Source organism: Balaenoptera ricei, chromosome 11 (genome assembly GCF_028023285.1).
Source record: "Balaenoptera ricei isolate mBalRic1 chromosome 11, mBalRic1.hap2, whole genome shotgun sequence".
NCBI classification, from domain to species: Eukaryota; Metazoa; Chordata; class Mammalia; order Artiodactyla; family Balaenopteridae; genus Balaenoptera; species Balaenoptera ricei.
The window spans coordinates 5,770,943-5,793,839 of NC_082649.1; the positions used below are offsets into that span (position 1 = coordinate 5,770,943).

The 22,897-nt window shown below is 44.9% G+C and overlaps 1 protein-coding gene and 1 non-coding gene across 4 annotated transcripts in view; both read left to right on the forward strand.

The window, feature by feature from the left end:
* Positions 1-21,321, forward strand: part of DSP (desmoplakin) — a 42,378-nt gene extending 21,057 nt beyond the window's left edge. The window contains exons 8-24 of one of the 3 annotated variants that reach the window (XM_059937869.1): positions 431-535; positions 2,174-2,269; positions 2,598-2,723; positions 3,267-3,419; positions 4,579-4,733; positions 5,543-5,669; positions 6,445-6,646; positions 6,897-7,123; positions 7,786-7,952; positions 8,392-8,530; positions 9,055-9,248; positions 10,313-10,475; positions 11,569-11,652; positions 12,611-12,718; positions 13,309-13,407; positions 14,174-16,468; positions 17,465-21,321. In XM_059937869.1, the coding sequence (XP_059793852.1) occupies positions 431-535; positions 2,174-2,269; positions 2,598-2,723; positions 3,267-3,419; positions 4,579-4,733; positions 5,543-5,669; positions 6,445-6,646; positions 6,897-7,123; positions 7,786-7,952; positions 8,392-8,530; positions 9,055-9,248; positions 10,313-10,475; positions 11,569-11,652; positions 12,611-12,718; positions 13,309-13,407; positions 14,174-16,468; positions 17,465-20,677 (7,653 nt within the window). In that variant the 3' untranslated portion in view covers positions 20,678-21,321. The remainder of the gene's footprint in view (positions 1-430; positions 536-2,173; positions 2,270-2,597; positions 2,724-3,266; positions 3,420-4,578; positions 4,734-5,542; positions 5,670-6,444; positions 6,647-6,896; positions 7,124-7,785; positions 7,953-8,391; positions 8,531-9,054; positions 9,249-10,312; positions 10,476-11,568; positions 11,653-12,610; positions 12,719-13,308; positions 13,408-14,173; positions 16,469-17,464) is intronic. The other 2 variants (XM_059937870.1, XM_059937871.1) reach the window with 2 other exon arrangements.
* On the forward strand, positions 11,705-11,808 carry LOC132375471 (U6 spliceosomal RNA). The gene has a single exon (XR_009506021.1). It is a non-coding gene; the product is annotated as a U6 spliceosomal RNA (small nuclear RNA).
* Positions 21,322-22,897: the final 1,576 nt, after the last annotated feature.

Below are 22,897 nucleotides of genomic sequence, written 5' to 3' on the forward strand. Positions count from 1 at the left end.
CATGAAAAACCATTCCTTTCTGAAGGCTTTTCCGTGACTTAAGAGAGGCAGTGCAGGGTTAGCATCTCAGAAGACAGCAGACAGGGTGAGATTGGTTCGGTCAGACATCCTCGAGTGTGTGTACCGCAGAGTGTGGTGGCTTAGAACCGAGAATTAGAAAATCTCACGGTGTGTTGTAGCTCTGTCCCTTCACCTGGGTGAATTCAGACAAGCCGTGTCACCAGTCCGGCCTCAGCTGCTTACTAGATGATCTCAGACATCCTTTCTGGTCTTAAAAATGCTAAGATTCTTGAGGAACACATAATGCAATTCTTTGACATTGTTCATTTCCAAAATGCAGTTTTGTGTTTGACTTCCTTTAACAATGGTGGGAGGGATGGAAGGCTGCCGGTGACTTGTTCTACAGGACTTGATTTTCTTTTATTCGCAGGTACGCATGAGTCAGCTGGAAGTGAAGGAAAAAGAGCTCAATAAGCTTAAACAAGAAAGTGACCAACTTGTCCTCAGTCAGCATCCAGCTTCAGACAAAATTGAGGTGGGCTTCGTGAGATTTATATTCTTACCGGGGGAAAAAAGGGGACACTTTTCCGAAAATAAGACTATGCAGATGAGTGGTTCTTATCCACCATAAAGCCATGACAAGTTTATTTTATCAATACCCTAGACCAGGGGTTGGCAAGCTTTTTCTGGAAAGGACCAAATAATAAATATCTTAGACTGGCAGGCCATTTGGTCTCTGTTGATATTAACTCTGCCGTTGTCGTGTGAAAGCAACCATAGCAACGTGTAGATGAACGGTTGTGGCCGTGTGCCAGCTTTATTTATAAATGCAGATGGTGGCCCGGATGTGGCCCTTGGGCTGTAGTTTGCTGACCTCTGCCCTAGACTGCCATCTGTGGGCTGTGCTCAAGGCTGACATTAGCTGGTAGCACTGGTATGACCATTTTGATTGTTTAAAAAAATCCAGATATTTCCGTATCAGTTGGTAAGCATCACTGCCTTCATCCCCCACAGGCCCTCTTCATGGCAGGTACCTTTGTAACCGAAAGTAGGGGGGGGAGGTCCAGCTGTTTGCTGCTCAAAAGCTAACAAAGAGGCAAGGTTGGTGGAAAGGAAAGTTCGCTTTATTTTGGATGCCGGCAACCTGTCCAAAGGCCACCTCCCCCCCACTTAACAATCCCGGGGCAAGAGCTTTTATCGATGGGGGTAGGGGGCTGCCTGTAGAAACAGCACAGTCAGCTCTGACAGTCGTCTTGAAATTAGTCATGCCACGGTCTGATCAGTGTCATCTTGATTGTTTTAAATGCAGTTAGTCTTTAGTTCCAGGGTCGGTTTGTTCCCATTTCTTTGAGGCCAGTTCTTAGAACTGTGGCAGCTTATGTCATGGCTACAGTCTGGTCATCATGTAGTTCACTTCTTCCACCTGGTGTGGGTTTCAGTGTCTATTAGACAGCTCACAGGATATTGTTCAGAATATTATCTATAGCCCTTGAGGAGGAACTAAAGGTCCTTGACTAAGCTTAATGAATAAACTATTGTTATTTAGTCTTGCTGGACTGTTCCTTTGTTTCTGCATTTTCTCACTTCTCTGATTAAACTTATTCTTTGGCTAAAGTTTTTCCACAGACAAAAGGCAGGTTGAGGACATGGGGGGCAAGGACCATAGTGTCCTGCTGTGTTTCACCTTGGACCTCCGCATGATCTAGCAGCTGTACAGGAACAGGGCTTGGGGCCCCAGTGCTATCCCTGTTCTGATTGTTCTGTTTTGATTGGTCAGTAGCCATGCCATTTGGATGAATATTTTGACTAATACTCCTAATTATATCCATTTGTTAAAGTTGTTTTTTTGGGTTTTTTCTGTTTTTTTGGCCACCCAGCTTGCAGGATTTTAGTTCCCCAACCATTGAACCCGGGGCCACGGCAGTGAAAGCGCTGAGTCCTAACCACTGGACCACCAGGGAATTCCCAAAATTGGTTTTAAAATTTAATTTCTACCATACCAAGAGTTCCCTGTTGGGAAATTCTGGTTTCAATTTTTAGAAAAAAGTTTGCTTGATTTGGAATTAGATAAAAAATGCTTCATGGTTTTCATTCAGGCTCACCTATCTATGAAATAATGGATGCCTCTCTATGGCTGAATGGTGCAGAGACAGCTGTTGTTTTCTTGTTTCAGGCATATATGGATACTCTCCAGACACAGTGGAGCTGGATTCTTCAGATCACCAAATGCATTGATGTTCATCTCAAAGAAAATGCCGCCTACTTTCAGGTTTTTATACCTAGTAATCATTTAATTGTCTTTTGGGTCTTCACAGCTTCTCTTCCGAATGTGTCTGAAAAAGCGCTGAAAACAGTCTTCACGCTAGGGCGTGGATACTATTTATTGGTTTTTAGTTTAGAGGAGCACAGATTGGTTACCAATCATTCAAGTAGCCTCTTGCTGTCACATAAGTTAATATACTTTCTGCTGTAATTCTTTCCTTTAACCACCTATCAGATAGACTCGTAGGGAAGATAATCCTTGAAGTTGAAATACTAGGTGATGCCGCGTATTGAGTTGCTTTTAATTGACACGGGGTCACCCGCATCCTTAACAGTTTTTTGAAGAGGCCCAGTCGACGGAAGCCTACCTGAAGAGCCTCCAAGACTGCGCCAGGAAGAAGTACCTGTGTGACAAGAACATGCCCCTGCAGCATCTGCTGGAGCAGATCAAGGTGTTGGAGGTACTGTCTCAGACCCCAGGCCCTCACCCGGGAATAAAACAAATGCGCCCACCGACTCAATTCAGATTATCTGGATTTGTACTGCTCTATAGAGCAACGAGTACCCAAAGCTCAAGCAAGCATTGTCTTCATTTTCAGTGGCTTTTCTCAAAATACATTTCTTTGCGCGATCAGCTGCTGTGGCACGTTACTTCTGCTTCAGTAGTTACGGGCGCTCAGAACAAAACCGGAGAGAACACCGATGACGTAACGTGAAAATCCCTTCGGAAAAACGTACTTCACATATTGTCAGCATAGCCTTTTTGCAAAGCGATATTCTTTCCCGCCCACCTAATTCATGGCTGTGTTGCCTCTGTAGTGGCTTCTTATGAAAGGTACCTGTGGTCCCTGCCGACAGATGAATTGGTGGCTTTTTACAGCTGATGCAGCTACAGCGGTATCTAATTTGTAATGTCATGATAGCTATAGTAATGCCATTTGAAGGTCTTTATCTCACTTTCAGAGAGTATCTATGTTCGAGTATGATTTTATTTGCAATTGCAGAAAGAATGGGAGAAAATCCTTGAAAACAGGCGCCAGGTGCAGAACTTGGTAAACAAGTCCAAGAGGATTGTGCAGCTGAAACCTCGGAACCCGGACTACAGAAGCAATAAACCCATTATTGTCAGGGCTCTCTGTGACTACAAACAGGACCAGGTGTGTACTCGGCTAGTCCGAATGCTGCCAAAGTTGTCCCTTTCTTTACGGATGGATTTTTGTCCAGGGCAGAATTTAATTTAGGTTTCAGTGAGTACCCTAGTAAATGTCTTTCTTTTGTACACAAAGTGGCAAGCTGTTGAAAAAATGCAGTGATTTTTGTTCTGAGTTGTATGATAGTTGCAAATAAGTAGGACAATAGTTATTTTTAAACTATTCTAATTCTATTTTAAGGCTTAAGCCTTCTTTTCTTCCAATATGCAATTAGCGTCTGTGATCCCTCTTTAAATTTCTGAAATTAAAAAAAAAAAAGAGAAACGTGGCCATTATGCTGCATGTAACGGGAATGTCATTGTGGATTTTATGCATTAAACGAGCACATCAGTTCTGTAGGCTCAGTGGTAAATACAAACATTTATATAGAAAGATGACTTGTTTTTAGTCATTATTTATGTAATTCCCACAGCTCTATTTTCTTATAAAAATTATGGAGGACTTAAGGAATAAAAAATGTGATGAGTTGGTGAGATGGACGTTCTAAAACAATGGAGTTTATTCTACCACGCAGAAATGGTTTTAGAACTTGGGTGGAGAGAAGTAAGAAATCTAAAAGGAGATTGAAATACCTCCATGTCGAACTTGTTACATTTTAGTAGTTAAGATAGTTGGCATATTTTAAATACCCATTTTAAGAAGCTATTTAGATGCTGGAGTTAATTTAGGAAGTTATTTTTTGGGGGACCTGATACCAAAATTTTTTTGTTTTTATTTAACAATTTTAAGAGCAAATGAATGAGACAAGTGACTGCCACACATTGAAATCTACAATATAAAACACATACTCAACAAAAATAGAAAAGCCAGGGAGTGAGTTTCTGCTTTACAAAAGGATTGCTCACTTCACCGGGGGACTCCCCTGGCTGTCCCCTGGAAAGTCACTCTACCTCATTCCCTTCAGACACACCTTGTAGGCTCACCTGTCTTATTTAAAGCATCAGTCGTGTTGGGTTGTGTCAAGATCAGCTTCAATTGAGGCAAAAAATACTAAGAGCAAAGCTGAAACAGCACATGGTCGCTTCTGCTGCTTCTGTTCTTGAGCAAAAAGATAAAAATGTGGGCTCGTGGATAAAGCCAAAACACGGTGCTGCTTGCCTTGCAGAAAATCGTCCACAAAGGGGACGAGTGTATCCTGAAGGACAATAATGAACGGAGCAAGTGGCACGTGACTGGCCCAGGGGGCGTGGACATGCTCGTGCCCTCCGTGGGCCTCATCATTCCTCCGCCCAACCCTCTGGCCGTGGACATCTCAAGCAAGTACGTCTTGAACTTCCTTCTGGCTGTGACATGAACGCGGGTGGGGAGAGATAGGGCAGACGCTGATCCAAGACACTTAGACACACCGCTCCTTACTGCTGTCACCTCTCCCCAGAGGGGGACCCGGTGAAGAAGGTCCCTTGGCATTGTCTGGAGGTTTTATGTTGCAGATACTGTGGTTATCATGGGAAGATGAAAAAGAATGTCTGACAATAGAGGAGCTCGTTCTGGCCATGCACTTTAAAGACATTGTTTCGAAATTCTTCTGCCTTTTAGACAGTCAGTAGTTTGGCCTGTAGCCGCAAATAGAAAATGCACTCAGCATCAATATTTGGCCATCAGTAGGTGGCGCATTCATTTGACAGACCGTCCAGGGGAGATTCTTCCAAACCTTTTATGATGGAAGTCTTCAGCCCGCTCAGGGTGGGGTGAGAGTAGCCCAATGAGCCCGTTTCCAAGCTCCAGCAGGCGTTCTGTGACCCGAGACCCATTTCTCACTGTTGCCTGCACGGCGCCAGACCTCCGTCAATTAAAAAGTGGTTGACAAACAACCCAACAACCACAAATTGTACAGCCTGTTTTGACCAAAACGATTCCAGTGTATCGAAACCCATGTCGGTCATTGAGAATGTACTTTTGGGTATTAGTCTAAATCCATTGAAATGGTGAATGTTTTGCAAATGCCCCTTTCACCCATTGCTCTGTTGGTTCTTTGAGTTTTCTGTGCCATCGGGGGAGTGTGGCCGGGTTTCCCGTTTGGGATGAACTTGGAGAGCCGGGCTAGCGTGCTTTCCCTCTGCGCCTCCTAGGATCGAGCAGTACTATGAAGCCATCCTGGCCCTGTGGAACCAGCTCTACATCAACATGAAGAGCCTGGTGTCCTGGCACTACTGCATGATCGACATCGAGAAGATCAAGGTCATGACCATCGCCAAGGTACGTCCTCAGGACCACACGCTGCCTGGAGGGGCCCCCCAGCTGCTCCCTGAAGTGCAGTTTCTACCAGGCAAACCTAGCTGTGCAGCTGATGCTTTTGTGCGTCAACAAGAGAGTCGGCTCAGCCTTCCTTAGAGGTTCTAGTCCGTCCAACACAGGATGGGAGGGATTCGCACCCGGCCGGTTAAGAGACAAACAGAAGTACTAATTAAAGTTACCGGACAAGCCAGAAGTCCCTGTGGGAAAGGCATGAGGTCCTGTGATACTCAGGGTCCCACTCTCCTTAGATGTAATGGAAAGTGAGGGCATAGTTATTGATTGGCTAGCACAGAAGTAAAAGGTGGGATTGAATTCTTGGAAGCATTAGTTACCCTAGATCAGTGGTTTCCAGGTAGTGGCCCAAGAATCCAGGTGAGGGAGTCCTTTGGGATGACAGGGACAGCAGGGCGGAGAGGGGCAGGGAATGGGTAAGTTTGGGGCTTCCCTTTACCCCTTTAACTCTTTTCAGTCAGAGCAGCTTTGCTGTGATCTGCTTGACATTTGGGGCTTCTGAGTCCTATTTCCTTTGAAGAAGAAAATTCCATAGGCAGAAGAAAATTGACAACCCACTGCTGTGGTTCTTAGGCGCAAGCTCTAAATCATCAAAGACCTTTTCTGTCTTAATGGGTCTTTGAGGGGCTTTGCCTCAAGCGCCACCAGAGTAGTGCATTTCCCGGGAAGCTTTCTTGGCCACGCCCTGGGGCCAAGAAACACGCCCCGCCTGGTTTATTTCCAGCTGAAAACGATGCGGCAGGAAGATTACATGAAGACAATATCTGACCTTGAGTTACATTACCAAGAGTTCATCAGAGACAGCCAAGGCTCAGAGGTGTTTGGAGACGATGACAAGAGGAAAATACGGACCCAGTTCACGGACGCCCAGAAGCATTACCAGGCCCTGGTCATCCAGCTCCCCGGCCACCCCCAGCACCAGACAGGTGGGTTTAGAGCCAGTCCTTTGCAGCCACCGTACATGCCGTTTTCAAAAGAAAGTACGTAGTTGGCCAAAAACTAGTTGCAGAATCACTTCTTTGAAAGATCGTATATCAAAAGTCATTGAGATGCTAGGTTTTCAGAACCAAATCAAAGGAAGTAGCGACAGTTTCATGCAGCATGGATGGTTTTTTGAGGCCTTGCGCCCTTCTAGCCAAGAAGTCTCTGATTTTTGTGGTCCTAACATTTTTACAGTAACCACAACTGAAATCACTCATCTTGGTTCCTGCCAAGCTGTCAACCATAATAAAGTAATTGAAACCAACAGAGAAAATGACAAGCGGGAAACGTGGTTGCTGATAGAGCTCCAGAAGATTCGCAGGCAGATGGAGCTCTGTGAGAGCAGAATGACCCTTAAAAACGTCCTTCTGGCAGATCAAGGGTGTTCGCACCACATCACAGTGAAAATAAACGAGCTAAAGGTAGGTATCCGTTAATGTTTTGCTTGATTCTAGGTATATTTATATTTAACTGTGAACTGGTAAAGACCTCCTGGTTTAAATATTTATAGGCAAGAAACCTTCATTTTCAAGAAAAGAGGCTTCTGGCACAATTTCCTTTTTTCTTTCCCATGCTGCCGAATCTGTGGAAAGATACCAGGCTGGGGATTAAACCACCTTTGCTGTTAGTTTGTGGGCCGCTCAGTCTGGCTGCAGTGTTTTTCCTTTTCTGCAACGTAGTGCTTTGTAGATTTTGAAAGTTTTCACAGACATTAATTTGGCTTCTGCCTGAAACAGTCTATGATGTGGGCTAGACAGGTAGAATGATCTTACTTGTAGACAGTAAGGGGTGGGGTAAGAGCTGCAAGCCATCGGCCGAGCTGGGACTGCAGCCCAGGTGTTTCAGTGTCAAGCTCAGCGATCTCTTCTGCTCAGCCAGGCCTGGGCACTGCACTGGGATCTCCGAGGTATATATTCTAAGGAAGAGGGTCACATTTACCCAGTGCTGGTAAGGCCTCTCTGATGAAGGACATGAAAGGTCAACTCTCACCTGAGTTGTTCACATTTTGTGGGCCTTTTGAGGACATGAATGACGGTGAGAAGCATACAGCTAAATCAAAAGCGCTTCCCTTCTTTTTGGACAGGGCTTACAGAATGATTCTCAAGCAATTGCTCAAGTTCTCAACCAGCTGAAGGACATGCTAGCTAACTTCAGAGGTTCGGAAAAATATTGCTATTTGCAGAATGAGGTATTTGGATTGTTTCAGAAACTGGAAAATATCAATGGCGTTACAGACGGCTACTTAAATAGGTAAACGCGACTGACACTGACCTCGGATATTTGGCTTTTCTCAAGCTTCGTTTTCTGAGACTTCATTTGCTTTATGTGCTGGTTGCTGGAGCTGTTGCCTTATGGTTTCTCTTTTCATTGGAGCCTCACTCACATTCTTCTGTGCTTTTGAGAGAGGGTCCTCCAGCCTCGGGTGCCAATCCCATTGTTCTGAACTGTCTCTTCCAGCCAAGGCATCCTCTAAAGGCCAGAACTTAGACTTCTTCCATTGATGCAAGATGGTGTTCTGAGTCATGAAAGAGGGAAAAAATGTATTGCTCCGCAACTTATAAAATAAGCAGAGTAAATTTTTATCTGCTTTAATATTGTTCCCTTTTATGAAGAGTGGCAAGAGCCCAAGAGAGTTTCCAAGTCTAATTATGTCGCCGGCAATTTTATTTTCCTCTTTGGCTCCTGACAGCTTGTGTATGGTGAGAGCACTCCTGCAGGCCATTCTCCAGACAGAAGACATGCTGAAGGTTTACGAAGCCAGGCTTATTGAAGAGGAGACAGTTTGCCTGGATCTGGATAAAATGGATGCTCACCGCTGTGGACTGAAGGTAAGGAGAAGGGTTGAACAGCGAGCGGCCCGGTTTGTGGGAAAGAATACAGGACTACTCAGTCCCCGGTGGTAGAGTTTCACTAAGTCTTCATGAGTTTGGAGGATTACTGGATTTCGTTGGCCACATGTGGTTGACATCAGCCGTTATCTCTAGAACACTGTTTTCCAGGGCGTGTTGGCAGGACCTATGTGAGAAAGTCGTTCGTGGTGAGATTAGTCTGGGGAACGCGAGTTAAACACAGTTAAGCTGGTACTGTAGTACTTCTCAGAACCTTTAATAGGTTAATAGATTTTATAATTTTTCAGGAACGGAGTGGAGTGTGATGATGTAGCATTTCTCAAACTAATTTACACATCGAATCCTTTTTTTTTTTTTTTTTTTTTTAACGAGTCGGCACAAGGAACTAGGTCACTGGCATAAATATAGGGAGATGCAATCAGTAGATATATTTTCCTTGCGGTGTAGCATCAAGTGGGAATGAGGTTAATTTGTACTTTTTTTTTTTTTTCCTCCTGTGACAGAAAATTAAAAACGACTTGAACTTGAAGAAGTCCTTGTTGGCCACCATGAAGACAGAACTGCAGAAAGCCCAGCAGATCTACTCCCAGACTTCACAGCAGTATCCACTGTACGACCTGGACCTGGGCAAGTTCAGCGAAAAAGTCACACAGCTGACAGATCGCTGGCAAAGAATCGATAAACAGATAGACTACAGGTGTGCCAACCTCCTTCCACACTTTCTTCCCATTTGGTTGTTCCCAAGATAATGTCGCTTGAAGTCATCACTATAAAAAACAGTGGTTTTGTTTTGTGTGTGAGTTCAGCATCCTGGGAGCTCTCTTCACGCACTGGCTGTGGGCAGCTTTGTTGACGACAGGAAGAGAGTATATCCAGTAGCCAAGCTTGAACCAACCTGTGCCAGAGGCACTTCAGGTTTTAGGGAAATAATGGAAGCCATTGATCCAGCTCTTTCGTGACCTGTAAACTCCTATTACAACTGTTGGAAGGAGTAGCTCCTTTGAGGGAGCGTTTTCCAAAAGTTTGTGAAAATTAAATCTTATACAAAAGAAATGCCTTACTGCAAATGAGGGTTTAAAAACATCTCCTGAATCTTGCTTGTAGTTTATTTTACTAGCAGTGCTTCTTAAAAACATCTCTATTGATACATAATCCACATGCCGTATAACTCACCCACCAAAAGTGTCCAAGTCACTGGTTTTTAGTATATTCAGAATGTGTAACCGTCACCACAATCTAAGTTTAGAACATTTTCATCACCCTTAAAAAGAAACCCCATATCCACTGGCAGTCCCTCCCCATTTCCTCCCAACCCTCCAGCCCCAAACAGCCACCATTCTACTTGCTGTCTCTATAGATTTGCCAATTATTCTGGACATTTCCTATAAATCGAAAGATACAATATGTGGTCCTTTGTGACTGTTTTTTTTCACTTAACATAATGTTTTCCAGGTTTATCCATGGTGTAGCACGTGTCAGTACTTCATTTCTTTTTATGACTGTATAATATTCCATTGTATGGCTATACCACATTTTGTTTATTCTTTCATCAACTGATGGATATTTGGGTTGTTCCCAGTTTTTGGCTATCGTGAAAAGTGTTGCTACAAACATTCATGTATAATTTTTTGTGTGGATGTATGTTTTCAGTTCTCTTGAGTATGTGCCAGGTGGAATTGCCGGGTCATCGGGTAACTGTGTTAAATACTTCTGCGGAGCAAGAGCAATATTAAATAATTTTATTATCTCTGTTTGCCCCAGATTATGGGACCTGGAGAAACAAATCAAGCAACTGAGGAATTACCGTGATAACTATCAGACTTTCTGCAAATGGCTCTTTGATGCCAAACGCTGCCAGGATAACTTAGAATCCATGAAGTTTGGCGATTCCAACACGGTCATGCGATTTTTGAACGAGCAGAAGGTATAAGGCAATTTGTCATTGCGTAGATGTCACTGGGTGTAAGCTGTACTTTCCTCTGGTTTTCATAGCAGTACTTAGGTTTAAAGTGATACATTTTTAAGAAACTTTATTGAAGTATAGTTGATGTGTACAGTGTTGTGTTAGTTTCAGGTATACAGCAAAGTGATTCAGTTATACATATATATACATTCTTTCTCATATTCTTTTCCATTATGGTTTATCACAGGATCTTGAATATAGTTCCCTGTGCTGTACACACTAGGACCTTGTTGTTTGTCCATTCTGTATGTAATAGTTTATGTCTGCTAACCCCAAACTCCCAGTGCATCCTTTCCCCCTGCCACCCTGGGCAACCACAAGTCTGTTCTTGCTGTCTGTGAGTCTGTTTCTGCCTCATAGATAAGTTCATTTGTGTCATATTTTAGATTCCACAGATAAGTGATATTATATGGTATTTGTCTTTGTCTTTCTGACTTACTGCCCTTAGTATGATACTCTCTAGGTCCATCCATGTTGCTGCGAATGGCATTATTTCATTCTTTTTTATGGCTGAGTAGTATTCCAGCTGTGTCTATATACCACATCTTCTTTATCCATTCATCTGTCAGTGGACATTTAGGTTGTTTCCATGTCTTGGCTGTTGTAAATACTGCTGCTGTGAACATGGGGATGCATGTATCTTTTCATGAAATGATAAATATTTACTATTACTAGTCCATTTTGTGAATGCTTAAATAGTGTCCAGAGGAAAAGCAATTGAGATATTTACAAAGAAATGCAGTTGTGAACATGGAAATAATGTAACGACCGTCATAGTAAAGTATCTTTATAAACTGAGGTGATAGGACCAGAAGAGAGTGCCGGCCAGATAGTAACCTCTTAGATCATAAGAAGTTGAAGATCTTTCTTCTAGTTTCTGACTAGAAAACTTGCTCATCTCCCAAGGTTTAACTGTGAGACGATGGGGTCTGAACATATGTAGTCATAAACTGAGGGAAAAAAAACAAGTTACAGTGGTTAAAGAGTGAAAAAAACATTTATTTTAAAATATGTGTACATTTTAACATTTGTAAATATTTCCTTTTCTATATAGAACTTGCACAGTGATATAAGTGGCAAACGAGACAAATCAGAAGAAGTACAAAAAATTGCCGAACTTTGTGCAAATTCAATTAAGGTATGTTGGTTTCACAAAGAATGTTGATGTTTCATCAAGAATATTATTAACCGTGTTTGCTTCGGCAGCACGTATATTAAAACGAATGATACAGAGATTATTAGCCTGCCCTTGTGCAAGGATGACATGCAAATCCATGAAGTGTTCCATACTTTTTTTTTTTTTTTTTTTAATGTGGTGCAAATGATTTGTTTCCGTCAGTTTTCTTTTTTTTTTATATATATATATATTTTTTTTAATTATTAGCACCTTTAATTAATTAATTATTTATTTATTTAGTTTTTGGCTGTGTTGGGTCTTCGTTTCTGCGCGAGGGCTTTCTCCAGTTGCAGCGAGCGGGGGCCACTCTTCATCGCGGTGCGCGGGCCTCTCACTATCGTGGCCTCTCACTGCCGAGCACAGGCTCCAGACGCGCAGGCTCAGCAATTGTGGCTCACGGGCCCAGCCGCTCCGCGGCATGCGGGATCCTCCCAGACCAGGGCTCGAACCCGCGTCCCCTGCATTAGCAGGCAGACTCTCAACCACTGCGCCACCAGGGAAGCCCTCCATACTTTTTTTATAAAAGAATATTATTAACTACATTATTTTCTGATTCACTTTAAAGATTACAGACTTCTTGAGGACAGCGATTATGGTTTTTATATGTTCTCTCGTGAACAAACTGTAAATGCTGTTATCCATTAGCTTGAATTGATTATACATTGGCAATATCTACGGGAATGGGCTGGTCTTCATCCTTTAGACTGGGGGTGTGTGCAGAGATCTCCATTTTGCATATAAACTGGTGCTACTTGGTTTAATAGTGTCATATGATGCTTGGACACTAGCAGCACGTGATGGCCTTTGGGGTTGGACATTAGAAGTACAGCTTGGTGATTTAAAGCTGGGGAACTGTAGCCATCAGTGACTCCTTTTAAGCCAATTAAGTATGTTTTTCTGAAACGTTATTATTCTGCAGGATTATGAACTGCAGCTGGCGTCATACACCTCAGGACTGGAAACTCTACTGAACATACCTGTCAAGAGAACCATCGTTCAGTCTCCTTCTGGGGTGATTATGCAAGAGGTAGATATGTCATTACCCATCTCTTAGAGCTCGGCCCTCCCTCTGCATCTTCTCTTTTCCCTGTCCCCTTCCTGTCTTCCCTACCCTCCCTGAATTCATCTCTTGCTATAGGGTATCCATTCAAAAAGGTTTAATAGATTATCCTCTCTCTAGTGTAAGTCATCAGCATAATGCATTTTAGGGAATGATCAGTGAGAAGTCTGGGACTATTGCTCATACAGTAGAATCTTTGCAGAAACTGGGCTTAAATTCTGGGTTTAGTGAGGGGGGCATTTAAAGAGTGGAAAATATCCAGTCGATTTCTAAAAGACAACTTCTTCTCAAAGGTGTCAGAGAACATCACCCATCAGATGGTTTAGGGGGAACACCCTGGAGTGATGAGGATGAAATGTGAGGTTTTTGGCCCTTTGTTTCATTGCACTTTATTCTTTTATTGGGTTTTGGAATTAGCACAGGTGAAAGAAGGGAATTCACTCTTTAAAATATAATTTCACTATTGGATTGTTTCAGAAAACAGAATTGGTCAGCTTGCATAGGACTTCTTTTGAATGCAGTACCTTTGATTTTTCCTTGCACTTCTTTTCTCCAAGGCTGCAGATATCCATGCTCGGTACATAGAACTTCTTACAAGGTCTGGAGACTATTACAGATTCTTAAATGAGATGCTGAAGAGTTTGGAAGATCTGAAGGTAATTTACTTTATTTCCTTGGAGGATCAAAAAAGAAAATAGAATGGAACTTAATTATTACTGCCTCGTTATAACATGAATTTGGACATACTCATTGGTAAAACTGTATTTCCTCTAAACAGTTAGTATAATATAGTTTATTCATAAATCATGTGTCAGTCCTCTTCTCCAGTACACTGCTCGGAATGCACTCAGGTAATATTTTCAAAATTATAGCTATTTTACCTTGCCATAACCCCCAGTAATTTCACTTAATGTTTGGTCAAGGAATTTGCTTTCTTTCTTTCTTTGTGTTAAATTAAGAAGAACATCCAGGACTAGCTGGATTTGAATTTTCCATGTCGAGTTATTGTTTAATTTACTCATTTCTAATATTCGAATTGAGTTTATATGGAAACTTACTTGATACCTGGAAATAAAGGAAACATAATTTAGGAAATCATAAGCTTTGGGTCTTGGAAGAAATTCCCTCATTCACAGATGAGGAAGCTGAAACTCAGAGAGGGTAGATCCCTTACTAAGATCACACAAGCAGTTGACGGAAGGATTATGACAAGAATACAGATTTCTTGAATTTTTTGTCCAGTAGCTTTCGCCTTGTATCAGTGTCTACATGTGTGCTTGTGTGTGCGTGCTTGTCTGTGTGTGTGCAGGTGTGTAACAGGAAATGAGAAAGCACGTTGGTCTGGGGAGGAGGAAGTACCACTTCTTTCTTATGATGTGAGGCGTCTTTCTTTCAACACGCTCTCTGATTTCCCTTCCACAGCTGAAAAATACCAAGATCGAAGTTTTGGAAGAGGAGCTCAGGCTGTGCCGAGACGCCAACTCTGAAAACTGCAGTAAGAACAAATTCCTGGATCAGAACCTGCAGAAATACCAGGCGGAGTGTTCCCAGTTCAAAGCAAAGCTTGTGAGCCTGGAGGAGCTGAAGAGACAGGCCGAGCTGGATGGCAAGTCAGCCAAGCAAAATCTAGACAAGTGCTACGGCCAAATCAAAGAGCTCAATGAGAAGATCACCCGGCTGACTTACGAGATTGAGGATGAAAAGCGAAGCAGAAAAGCCATGGAAGACAGGTTTGATCAACAGAAGAACGACTACGACCAGCTGCAGAAGGCGAGGCAGAGCGAGAAGGAGAGCCTTGACTGGCAGAAAATGGAGTATGAGAAAGCCACCAAGGAGAAGGAGTTCGAGATAGAGAGGTTGAGGGTTCTTCTGCAGGAGGAGGGTACCCGGAAGAGAGAATATGAAAGTGAGCTGGCAAAGGTAAGAAACCACTATAATGAGGAGATGAGTAATTTAAGGAACAAGTACGAAACGGAGATTAACATCACAAAGACTACCATCAAGGAGATATCCATGCAAAAAGAGGATGATTCCAAAAATCTCCGAAACCAGCTCGATAGATTCTCAAAGGAGAATCGAGATCTGAAGGATGAGATTGTCCGGCTCACCAATAGCATCCTGCAGACCACGGAGCAGCGGAGGCGGGCAGAAGAGGATGCCCTGCAGCAGAAGGCCTGTGGCTCCGAGATGCTGCAGAAGAAGCAGCATCTGGAGATGGAGCTGAAGCAGGTCATCCAGCAGCGCTCCGAGGAGAGCGCCAGGCACAAGCAGTCCCTGGAGGAGGCTGCCAAGACCATCCAGGACAAAAACAAGGAGATCGAAAGACTCAAAGCTGAGTTTCAGGAGGAGGCCAAGCGCCGCTGGGAATTTGAGAATGAACTGGCTAAGGTAAGGAACAACTACGATGAGGAAATCATTAGCTTGAAGAACCAGTTCGAGACGGAGATCAACATCACCAAGACGACCATCCACCAGCTCACCCTGAAGAAGGAGGAGGACACCAGCGGCTACCGAGCCCAGATAGACACTCTCACCAGGGAAAACCGGAGCCTCTCGGAAGAAGTAACAAAGCTGAAGAACGCTCTAGCCCAGACCACAGAGAACCTCAGGAGGGTCGAAGAGAACGTCCAACAGCAAAAGGCCACGGGCTTGGAGATGTCGCAGCGGAAGCAGCAGCTGGAGGTGGAGCTGAAGCAGGTCACGCAGGTGCGGGTGGAAGAGAGCACGCGGTACAAGCAGTCTCTGGATGATGCCGCCAAGACGATCCAGGATAAAAACAAGGAGATAGAGAGGCTAAAGCAGCTGTCCGAGACAGAAGCAAAGCAGCGCAAGTGTCTGGAGGATGAAAACGCCAAGTGGCAGAGGGCACAGTGTGAGCTGCAGAAGGCCTACAGCAGCGCCACAGAGACGATCGGCAAACTGAAGGCACAGGAGCAGGAGCTGATGTGCCTGAGGGTTGACTACGAGCGGATGTCCCAGGAGAGGACCGTCAAGGAGCAGGACGCCGCCCGCTTCCAGAGCTCCCTGAAGGAGCTACAGCTGCAGAAGCAGAAGGTGGAGGAGGAGCTGACGTGGCTGAAGAGGGCAGCCTCTGAGGACTCCTTCAGGAGGAAGACGCTGGAGGAGGAGCTGGAGACCCTGCAGAGGTCCCTGAAGGAGCAGGCCATCAAGGTCACCAGCCTGACCCAGCAGCTGGAGCAGGCGGCCGTCGTCAAGAAGAGGAGCGAGGACGAGCTGCAGCAGCAGCGGGACGTGCTGGATGGCCACGTGCGGGAGAAGCAGAGGACCCAGGACGAGCTGCGTAGGCTGGCCTCCGACGTGGAGGCCCTGCAGCGGCAGCTGCTGCAGGAGCAGGAGAACGTCAGGCAGGCGCAGGTGCGGAACGAGCACTTCCAGAAGGCCGTCGAGGACAAGAGCAGGAGCCTGAACGAGAGCAAGATCGAAATCGAGAGGCTGCAGTCGCTGACTGAGAACCTCACCAAAGAGCACCTGCTGCTTGAGGGGGAGCTGCGGAACCTCCGGCTGGAGTACGACGACCTCCAGCAGAGCCGCAGCACGGCTGATCACCACCAAAACGCCACCATCTCGGAGCTCCGGAGCCAGCTGCAGATCAGCAACGCCCGGACCCTGGAGCTGCAGGGCCTGATTAATGATTTACAGAGAGAGAGGGAAAATTTGAGACAGGAAATTGAGAAATTCCAAAAGCAGGCATTAGAGGTATTCACAAATATTTGATCGCTGCTTCACTCCCTCTCAACTAATTCCCTCCACAGTCTTCCCAGCTGGGCTGTGCTCTTGCTGCTGGGCTGGATGCTTGCACACGTCTCGCTTTTCTTTTTGATGCTGTGCTGCTGTCTGTCCTGATCCAGACGCTGCTTCAGGGTAATTTCAGTGCTGTTTGCCCGTCTCTTCTACTGCCACATCGGGTGCCCATCCCTGTGTAACCCGCACTTGGCTCTGCTTTTCGAACTTTGGCTGGGGTGTGACATCTGAGATCACTTCCTCTCAATGTTCCACTCTGTTTTCTAGAAGGTGGCTCTTTGTGAGCTGTGACATACGTTTGTAATTAAAGTTTTCCTAAACAGAAGCCACATTAAATGGGTTTTCTGTGCAGTTTTAAAATCACTTTCTTGCTTGCTTATGTGATTTTTCTGCATGCGTTATTCTGTGCTCTTTTCATCGTGGCCCTAATATGTTTCTTTTTGTTTGAGTTTTCTTCTTTTAACCCCTAATTAAAACACTTAACCTCTTTAACTTCTAATACGTTTGACTTCTGTAGACAATATTTGTGTGGGGCTGGGTGAGGGGTGTGTGTATGTCCGTAGATTTGTATTGCTTTATTCAACATGTGAGTATAGCTATAACAGGTGAAATGTAGGTACAGCAGGTGGGATAACCTGGAATAAAACTCCCCATATGTGTTCAAACCATAATTACTATTAAGAGTAAGCCAGGTCTACAGCTGCTCCTATTTCCTTCTGTGGAAAAATATGGAAAGTATAGAAGCCATTTATCAAAGTGGCAACATGTATCTACAGAATTTTTTTCAGGAACTTGTAAGATAACAAAATAACAGTATACTCAAGGAAAAGAAAAGGGCCAATATGTAAATATACTTTTTTTAAAAATATGGGAAAAGAAGTTAAATGATAATGGTCCTGTGATATGATCACATCATTATTTTTTCCCATTTCTTTCTTTTTTGCATTCTAGGCATCTAATAGGATTCAGGAATCCAAGAATCAGTGCTCTCAGGTGGTGCAGGAGAGAGAGAGCCTCCTGGTGAAAATCAAAGTTCTGGAGCAAGACAAGGCCAGGCTGCAGAGGCTAGAGGATGAGCTGAATCGCGCCAAAGTGACCCTCGAGGCAGAAAGCAGGGTGAAACAGCACCTGGAGTGTGAGAAACAGCAGATCCAGAATGACCTGAACCAGTGGAAAACGCAGTGTTCCCGCAAAGAGGAGGTTGTGAGGAAGATAGAGTCCGAAAGAGAAAAGAGCGAGAGAGAGAAGAACAGCCTTAGGAGTGAGATTGAAAGGCTCCAGGCGGAGATCAAGAGGATCGAGGAGAGGTGCCAGAGGAAGCTGGAAGATTCCAGCAGGGAGACCCAGTCCCAGCTGGAGACAGAGCGCTCCCGGCTTCAGAGGGAAATCGACAAACTCAAGCAGCGCCCGTACGGCTCCCACCGCGAGACCCAGACTGAGTACGAGTGGTCCGTTGACTCCTCGAAGCTGGTGTTTGACGGACTGAGGAAGAAGGTGACGGCGTTGCAGCTGTACGAGTGCCAGCTGATTGACAAAACAACCCTGGACAAACTGCTGAAGGGGAAAAAGTCAGTGGAAGAAGTTTCTTCTGAGATCCAGCCTTTCCTTCGGGGAGCAGGAGCTATCGCTGGAGCTTCCGCTTCCCCTAAGGAAAAGTACTCTTTGGTAGAGGCCAAGAGAAAGAATTTGATCACCCCAGAATCTACGGTCATGCTTCTGGAGGCCCAGGCGGCCACTGGTGGTATAATTGATCCCCACAGGAACGAGAAGCTGACTGTTGACAGTGCCATAGCTCGGGATCTCATCGACTTCGATGACCGCCAGCAGATATACACAGCAGAGAAAGCCATCACTGGGTTTGATGACCCATTTTCGGGCAAGACGGTATCTGTGTCCGAAGCAATCAAGAAAAATTTGATTGATCGGGAAATCGGAATGCGTCTGCTGGAAGCCCAGATTGCTTCAGGGGGTGTGGTGGACCCTGTGAACAGCGTCTTTTTGCCGAAAGATGTAGCCTTGGCTCGTGGGCTGATTGACAGAGATCTGTATCGGTCCCTGAACGATCCCCGAGACAGTCAGAAGAATTTCGTGGATCCGGTCACCAAAAAGAAGGTCAGTTACATACAGCTGAGGGAAAGGTGCAGAATCGAACCGCACACCGGTCTGCTTCTGCTGTTGGTACAGAAGAGAAGTATGTCCTTCCAAGGAATCAGACAACCCGTGACCGTCTCCGAGCTGGTTGATTCCGGTATATTGAGACCATCCACTGTCAATGAACTGGAATCAGGTCAGATTTCTTATGCTGAGGTTGGTGAGAGAATTAAGGAATTCCTTCAGGGTTCAAGCTGCATCGCAGGCATCTACAATGAGACCACAAAACAGAAGCTTGGCATTTACGAGGCCATGAAAATTGGCTTGGTTCGACCTGGTACTGCCCTGGAGCTCCTGGAAGCGCAAGCAGCTACTGGCTTCATGGTGGATCCTGTTAGCAACTTGAGGTTACCGGTGGAGGAAGCCTACAAAAGAGGTCTGGTGGGCATCGAGTTCAAGGAGAAGCTCCTGTCTGCAGAACGAGCTGTCACCGGCTACAACGACCCTGAAACGGGAAACACCATCTCCTTGTTCCAAGCCATGAACAAGGAACTCATCGAAAAGGGCCATGGCATTCGCTTGTTGGAAGCGCAGATTGCAACCGGTGGGATCATCGACCCGAAGGAAAGCCACCGCCTGCCCGTTGACATAGCGTACAAGAGGGGCTACTTCAATCAGGAGCTCAATGAGATTCTCTCGGATCCAAGTGATGATACAAAAGGATTCTTTGACCCAAACACTGAGGAAAACCTTACATATCTGCAACTGAAAGAAAGGTGCATTAAGGATGAGGAAACGGGGCTGTGTCTTCTGCCCCTGAAAGAAAAGAAGAAACAGGTGCAGACATCACAAAAGAATACCCTCAGGAAGCGCAGAGTGGTCATAGTTGACCCGGAAACCAACAAGGAGATGTCTGTCCAGGAGGCCTACAAGAAGGGCCTCATAGATTATGAAACCTTCAAAGAACTGTGTGAGCAGGAGTGCGAGTGGGAAGAAATAACCATCACTGGATCAGACGGCTCCACACGGGTGGTCCTGGTAGACAGGAAGACGGGCAGTCAGTATGATATTCAAGATGCGATTGACAAGGGCCTCATTGACCGGAAGTTCTTTGACCAGTACCAGTCCGGCAGCCTCAGCCTCACTCAGTTTGCTGATATGATCTCCTTGAAGAATGGTGTCAGCACCGGGAGTGGCGTCAGCGAAGATGTCTTCAGCAGCTCGCGACATGAGTCCTTAAGCAAGATTTCCACCGTATCCAGCGTCAGGAATTTAACCATCAGGAGCAGGTCTCTGTCTGAACCCCTGGAAGAATCAAGCCCCATCGCAGCCATCTTCGACACGGAAAACCTGGAGAAGATCTCCATTACGGAAGGGATAGAGCGGGGCATTGTTGACAGCATCACTGGGCAGAGGCTTCTGGAGGCTCAGGCCTGCACGGGCGGCATCATCCACCCAACCACTGGGCAGAAGCTGTCCCTCCAGGATGCCGTCTCCCAGGGCCTGATTGACCAGGATATGGCCACCAGGCTGAAGCCTGCTCAGAAAGCCTTCCTCGGCTTTGAAGGCGTGAAGGGAAAGAAGAAGATGTCGGCAGCAGAGGCAGTGAAAGAAAAGTGGCTCCCCTATGAGGCCGGCCAGCGCTTCCTGGAGTTCCAGTACCTCACGGGGGGCCTGATTGACCCCGAAGTGCAAGGGAGGATAAGCATGGAAGAAGCCATCAGAAAGGGGTACATCGATGGCCGGGCAGCGCAGAGGCTGCAAGACCCCAGCAGCTACGGCAAGATCCTGACCTGCCCCAAAACCAAGTTGAAAATATCCTATAAGAATGCCATGAATCGCTCCATGGTGGAAGACATCACCGGCCTGCACCTTCTGGAGGCCGCCTCGGTCTCCTCCAAGGGCCTGCCCAGCCCTTATAACATGTCTTCTGCCCCAGGCTCCCGCTCCGGCTCCCGCTCTGGCTCCCGATCTGGTTCCCGCAGTGGGTCCCGGAGAGGAAGCTTCGATGCAACGGGGAATTCTTCCTACTCCCACTCCTACTCTGTTAGCAACAGCTCTGTTGGGCACTAGTAGTTGGCTGGAAATGGTTGCTAGACCTTGGCTTTCATTTATATGAATTTTCACTTTACTAAATAATAGAAAAAGAAAACCTTGTGCTTGTAGGATAGTGATAGAACTTTCTAGGCTTAAGAAAATGTAGCCATGGGGGGAATCAAATGGTAAAGGCTGTTCTGGCTTTTTATCTTCTTAGCTTACCTGAACTAATGTCATACACTGGATGTAGTGCATAGGAAGTAGTAATCAGTTGTAAGGATAACACAAATTGAATCTAAAGTTTGTTTCTTCTCTTCTGTCTTTAGATTTTTGAGTGATGCTTCTTGAACTTCTCATGGCCTATAATCCAGATTTCTGTTCTTGGAGATAAAAATTAAATTGACCTTGTAGTCATCAGTCTGCATCTCATCTAAATATTTCCATTTTCTGTATGAGGAGAAAATTACCCTATTCCCCCCCTCCCCCCCCAAGCAAAGAATCCCCCTCAAACCCAAGCATTTTGCAATGAGTCTCCTTGGATTGCATGACCCATATACTCTTAATTGTACCTGTTTGGTTTGGTATTAATTTGACTGTATGTGCATGATAGTAGCAATCTTTGCTGTTCTTTGGTCAAAGTTTTCTGTTTATTTTGCTTTTCATTTTCTATGTACTTCCAAAAGGTGTCTTTATGAAGTTTGCTATTCTGGCAATAAAGTTTTAGACGTCTGAAGTTTTTGCGTTTTGATTTAATAATATGTTCATACACACAAGGGCATTTAGCAGAAGCTTTTTGTTTATTGTAAAATGTGTCTGAAACTGTTTACTAAATACCTATTAAGAAAGACCATTAAAAAACTGTTTTAGTTCTGAATTCCTGTTAGAAGTTGGTCTTCTGAAGGTAGTTTTTTCAACATTTATGTACCAGGTAGAGTCCTTTAAAGAAGCCTGTGTAAGGAGGCCAGGCAAGAGGTCAATACCCACTTCTGGCTTATTCTGGACAGTGCATAGCATGGGGAGAAGTCACTGTCATACCCTTCAAAAAACATGAAGTGGCTAAGATTCCATTTTGGGTAGCCTTAAACTACATGGTTGCATTTTTGTCCCCAAAGAGGAAGGACTTGACCTTGAATCTATGAAACATTCCTGAAGAGTTTTTGCTTCTCTGTTGAAGGACAACAAAATATAAGCCTATTTTTTGGATCAAAGAAAACTTTTGAAATTCAGACATTTGTTATTAAATTAATAATACTTTACTGATTGCCTGCTATGTCTAGTATTGGGCTGGGTACAATGAGGATTCAGTAGAGTTTATAAGACCCTGACTTCAAGGCACGTACAGTCTGGATGGGTACAGAAGACACATGTAAAACAATGAGTGGGACAACTTTCATATATCAGAAGCATATATTAATACAACCAGACACATTTGATGGTACAATAGACACTAGGAAGACAAATGAAATGCTAATTGTGTAGAATAAAAACGATCATACTCTAGATAATCCTTAACTTATTGGGGGGGCTTTTGGTACTTAGGGTGAAAACAGCACTCGTTTCTTCCTTACCTCGCCTCTCTTTTTCTTCCTCTTGGCCCCCTCCCAATTTGGAGGATTTGTTATTAATTTCATTCACTGAATATTGAGTTCTGTGTGCCACACATGGTCCAGAAGCTGTGGATCTAATGGGAGAAGTACCTGGTACAGAAATAGCCCTTGTAGTTTAAAAGGAAGGAAAGTGCGTGGGAAATGCTATGTTGAAGGAAATGAAGGAGGATCCTTACGCCAGAGCTGGGGGGCTGCATTAGCTCGGGCTGCTGTGATGAGATACCACAGACCTGGTGGCTTAAACAAACATTGATTTTCTTATAGTTCTGGAGGTCAGAAGTCCAAGGTCAAGGTAGATGCCACCGGGGTTGGTTTATGGTGAGAGCTCTCATCCGGGCTAACAGGCAGTGAAGGAGCTCTGGCATCTCTTCCTCAACTTAGAAGGACACTAGTTTTGTCACATGAGGGCCCCACCCTTATGACCTCATTTAACCTTAATTACCTCTCCAAATACCGTCACATTGGGGGTTTGGACTTTGAATTTTGGAGGGGACAGAATTCAGCCCAGAATAGAGGCCTAACCTAGAACAGGGGTCAGGAGACCTCTTTAGGAAAATGGTGATTGGACAGATTAACATGAATCAATGGAAAGGAGTTCTTCAGGTTGAAATGGTACACTCCCTCCAAGCTGCTGCCAGAGTTGTCATTA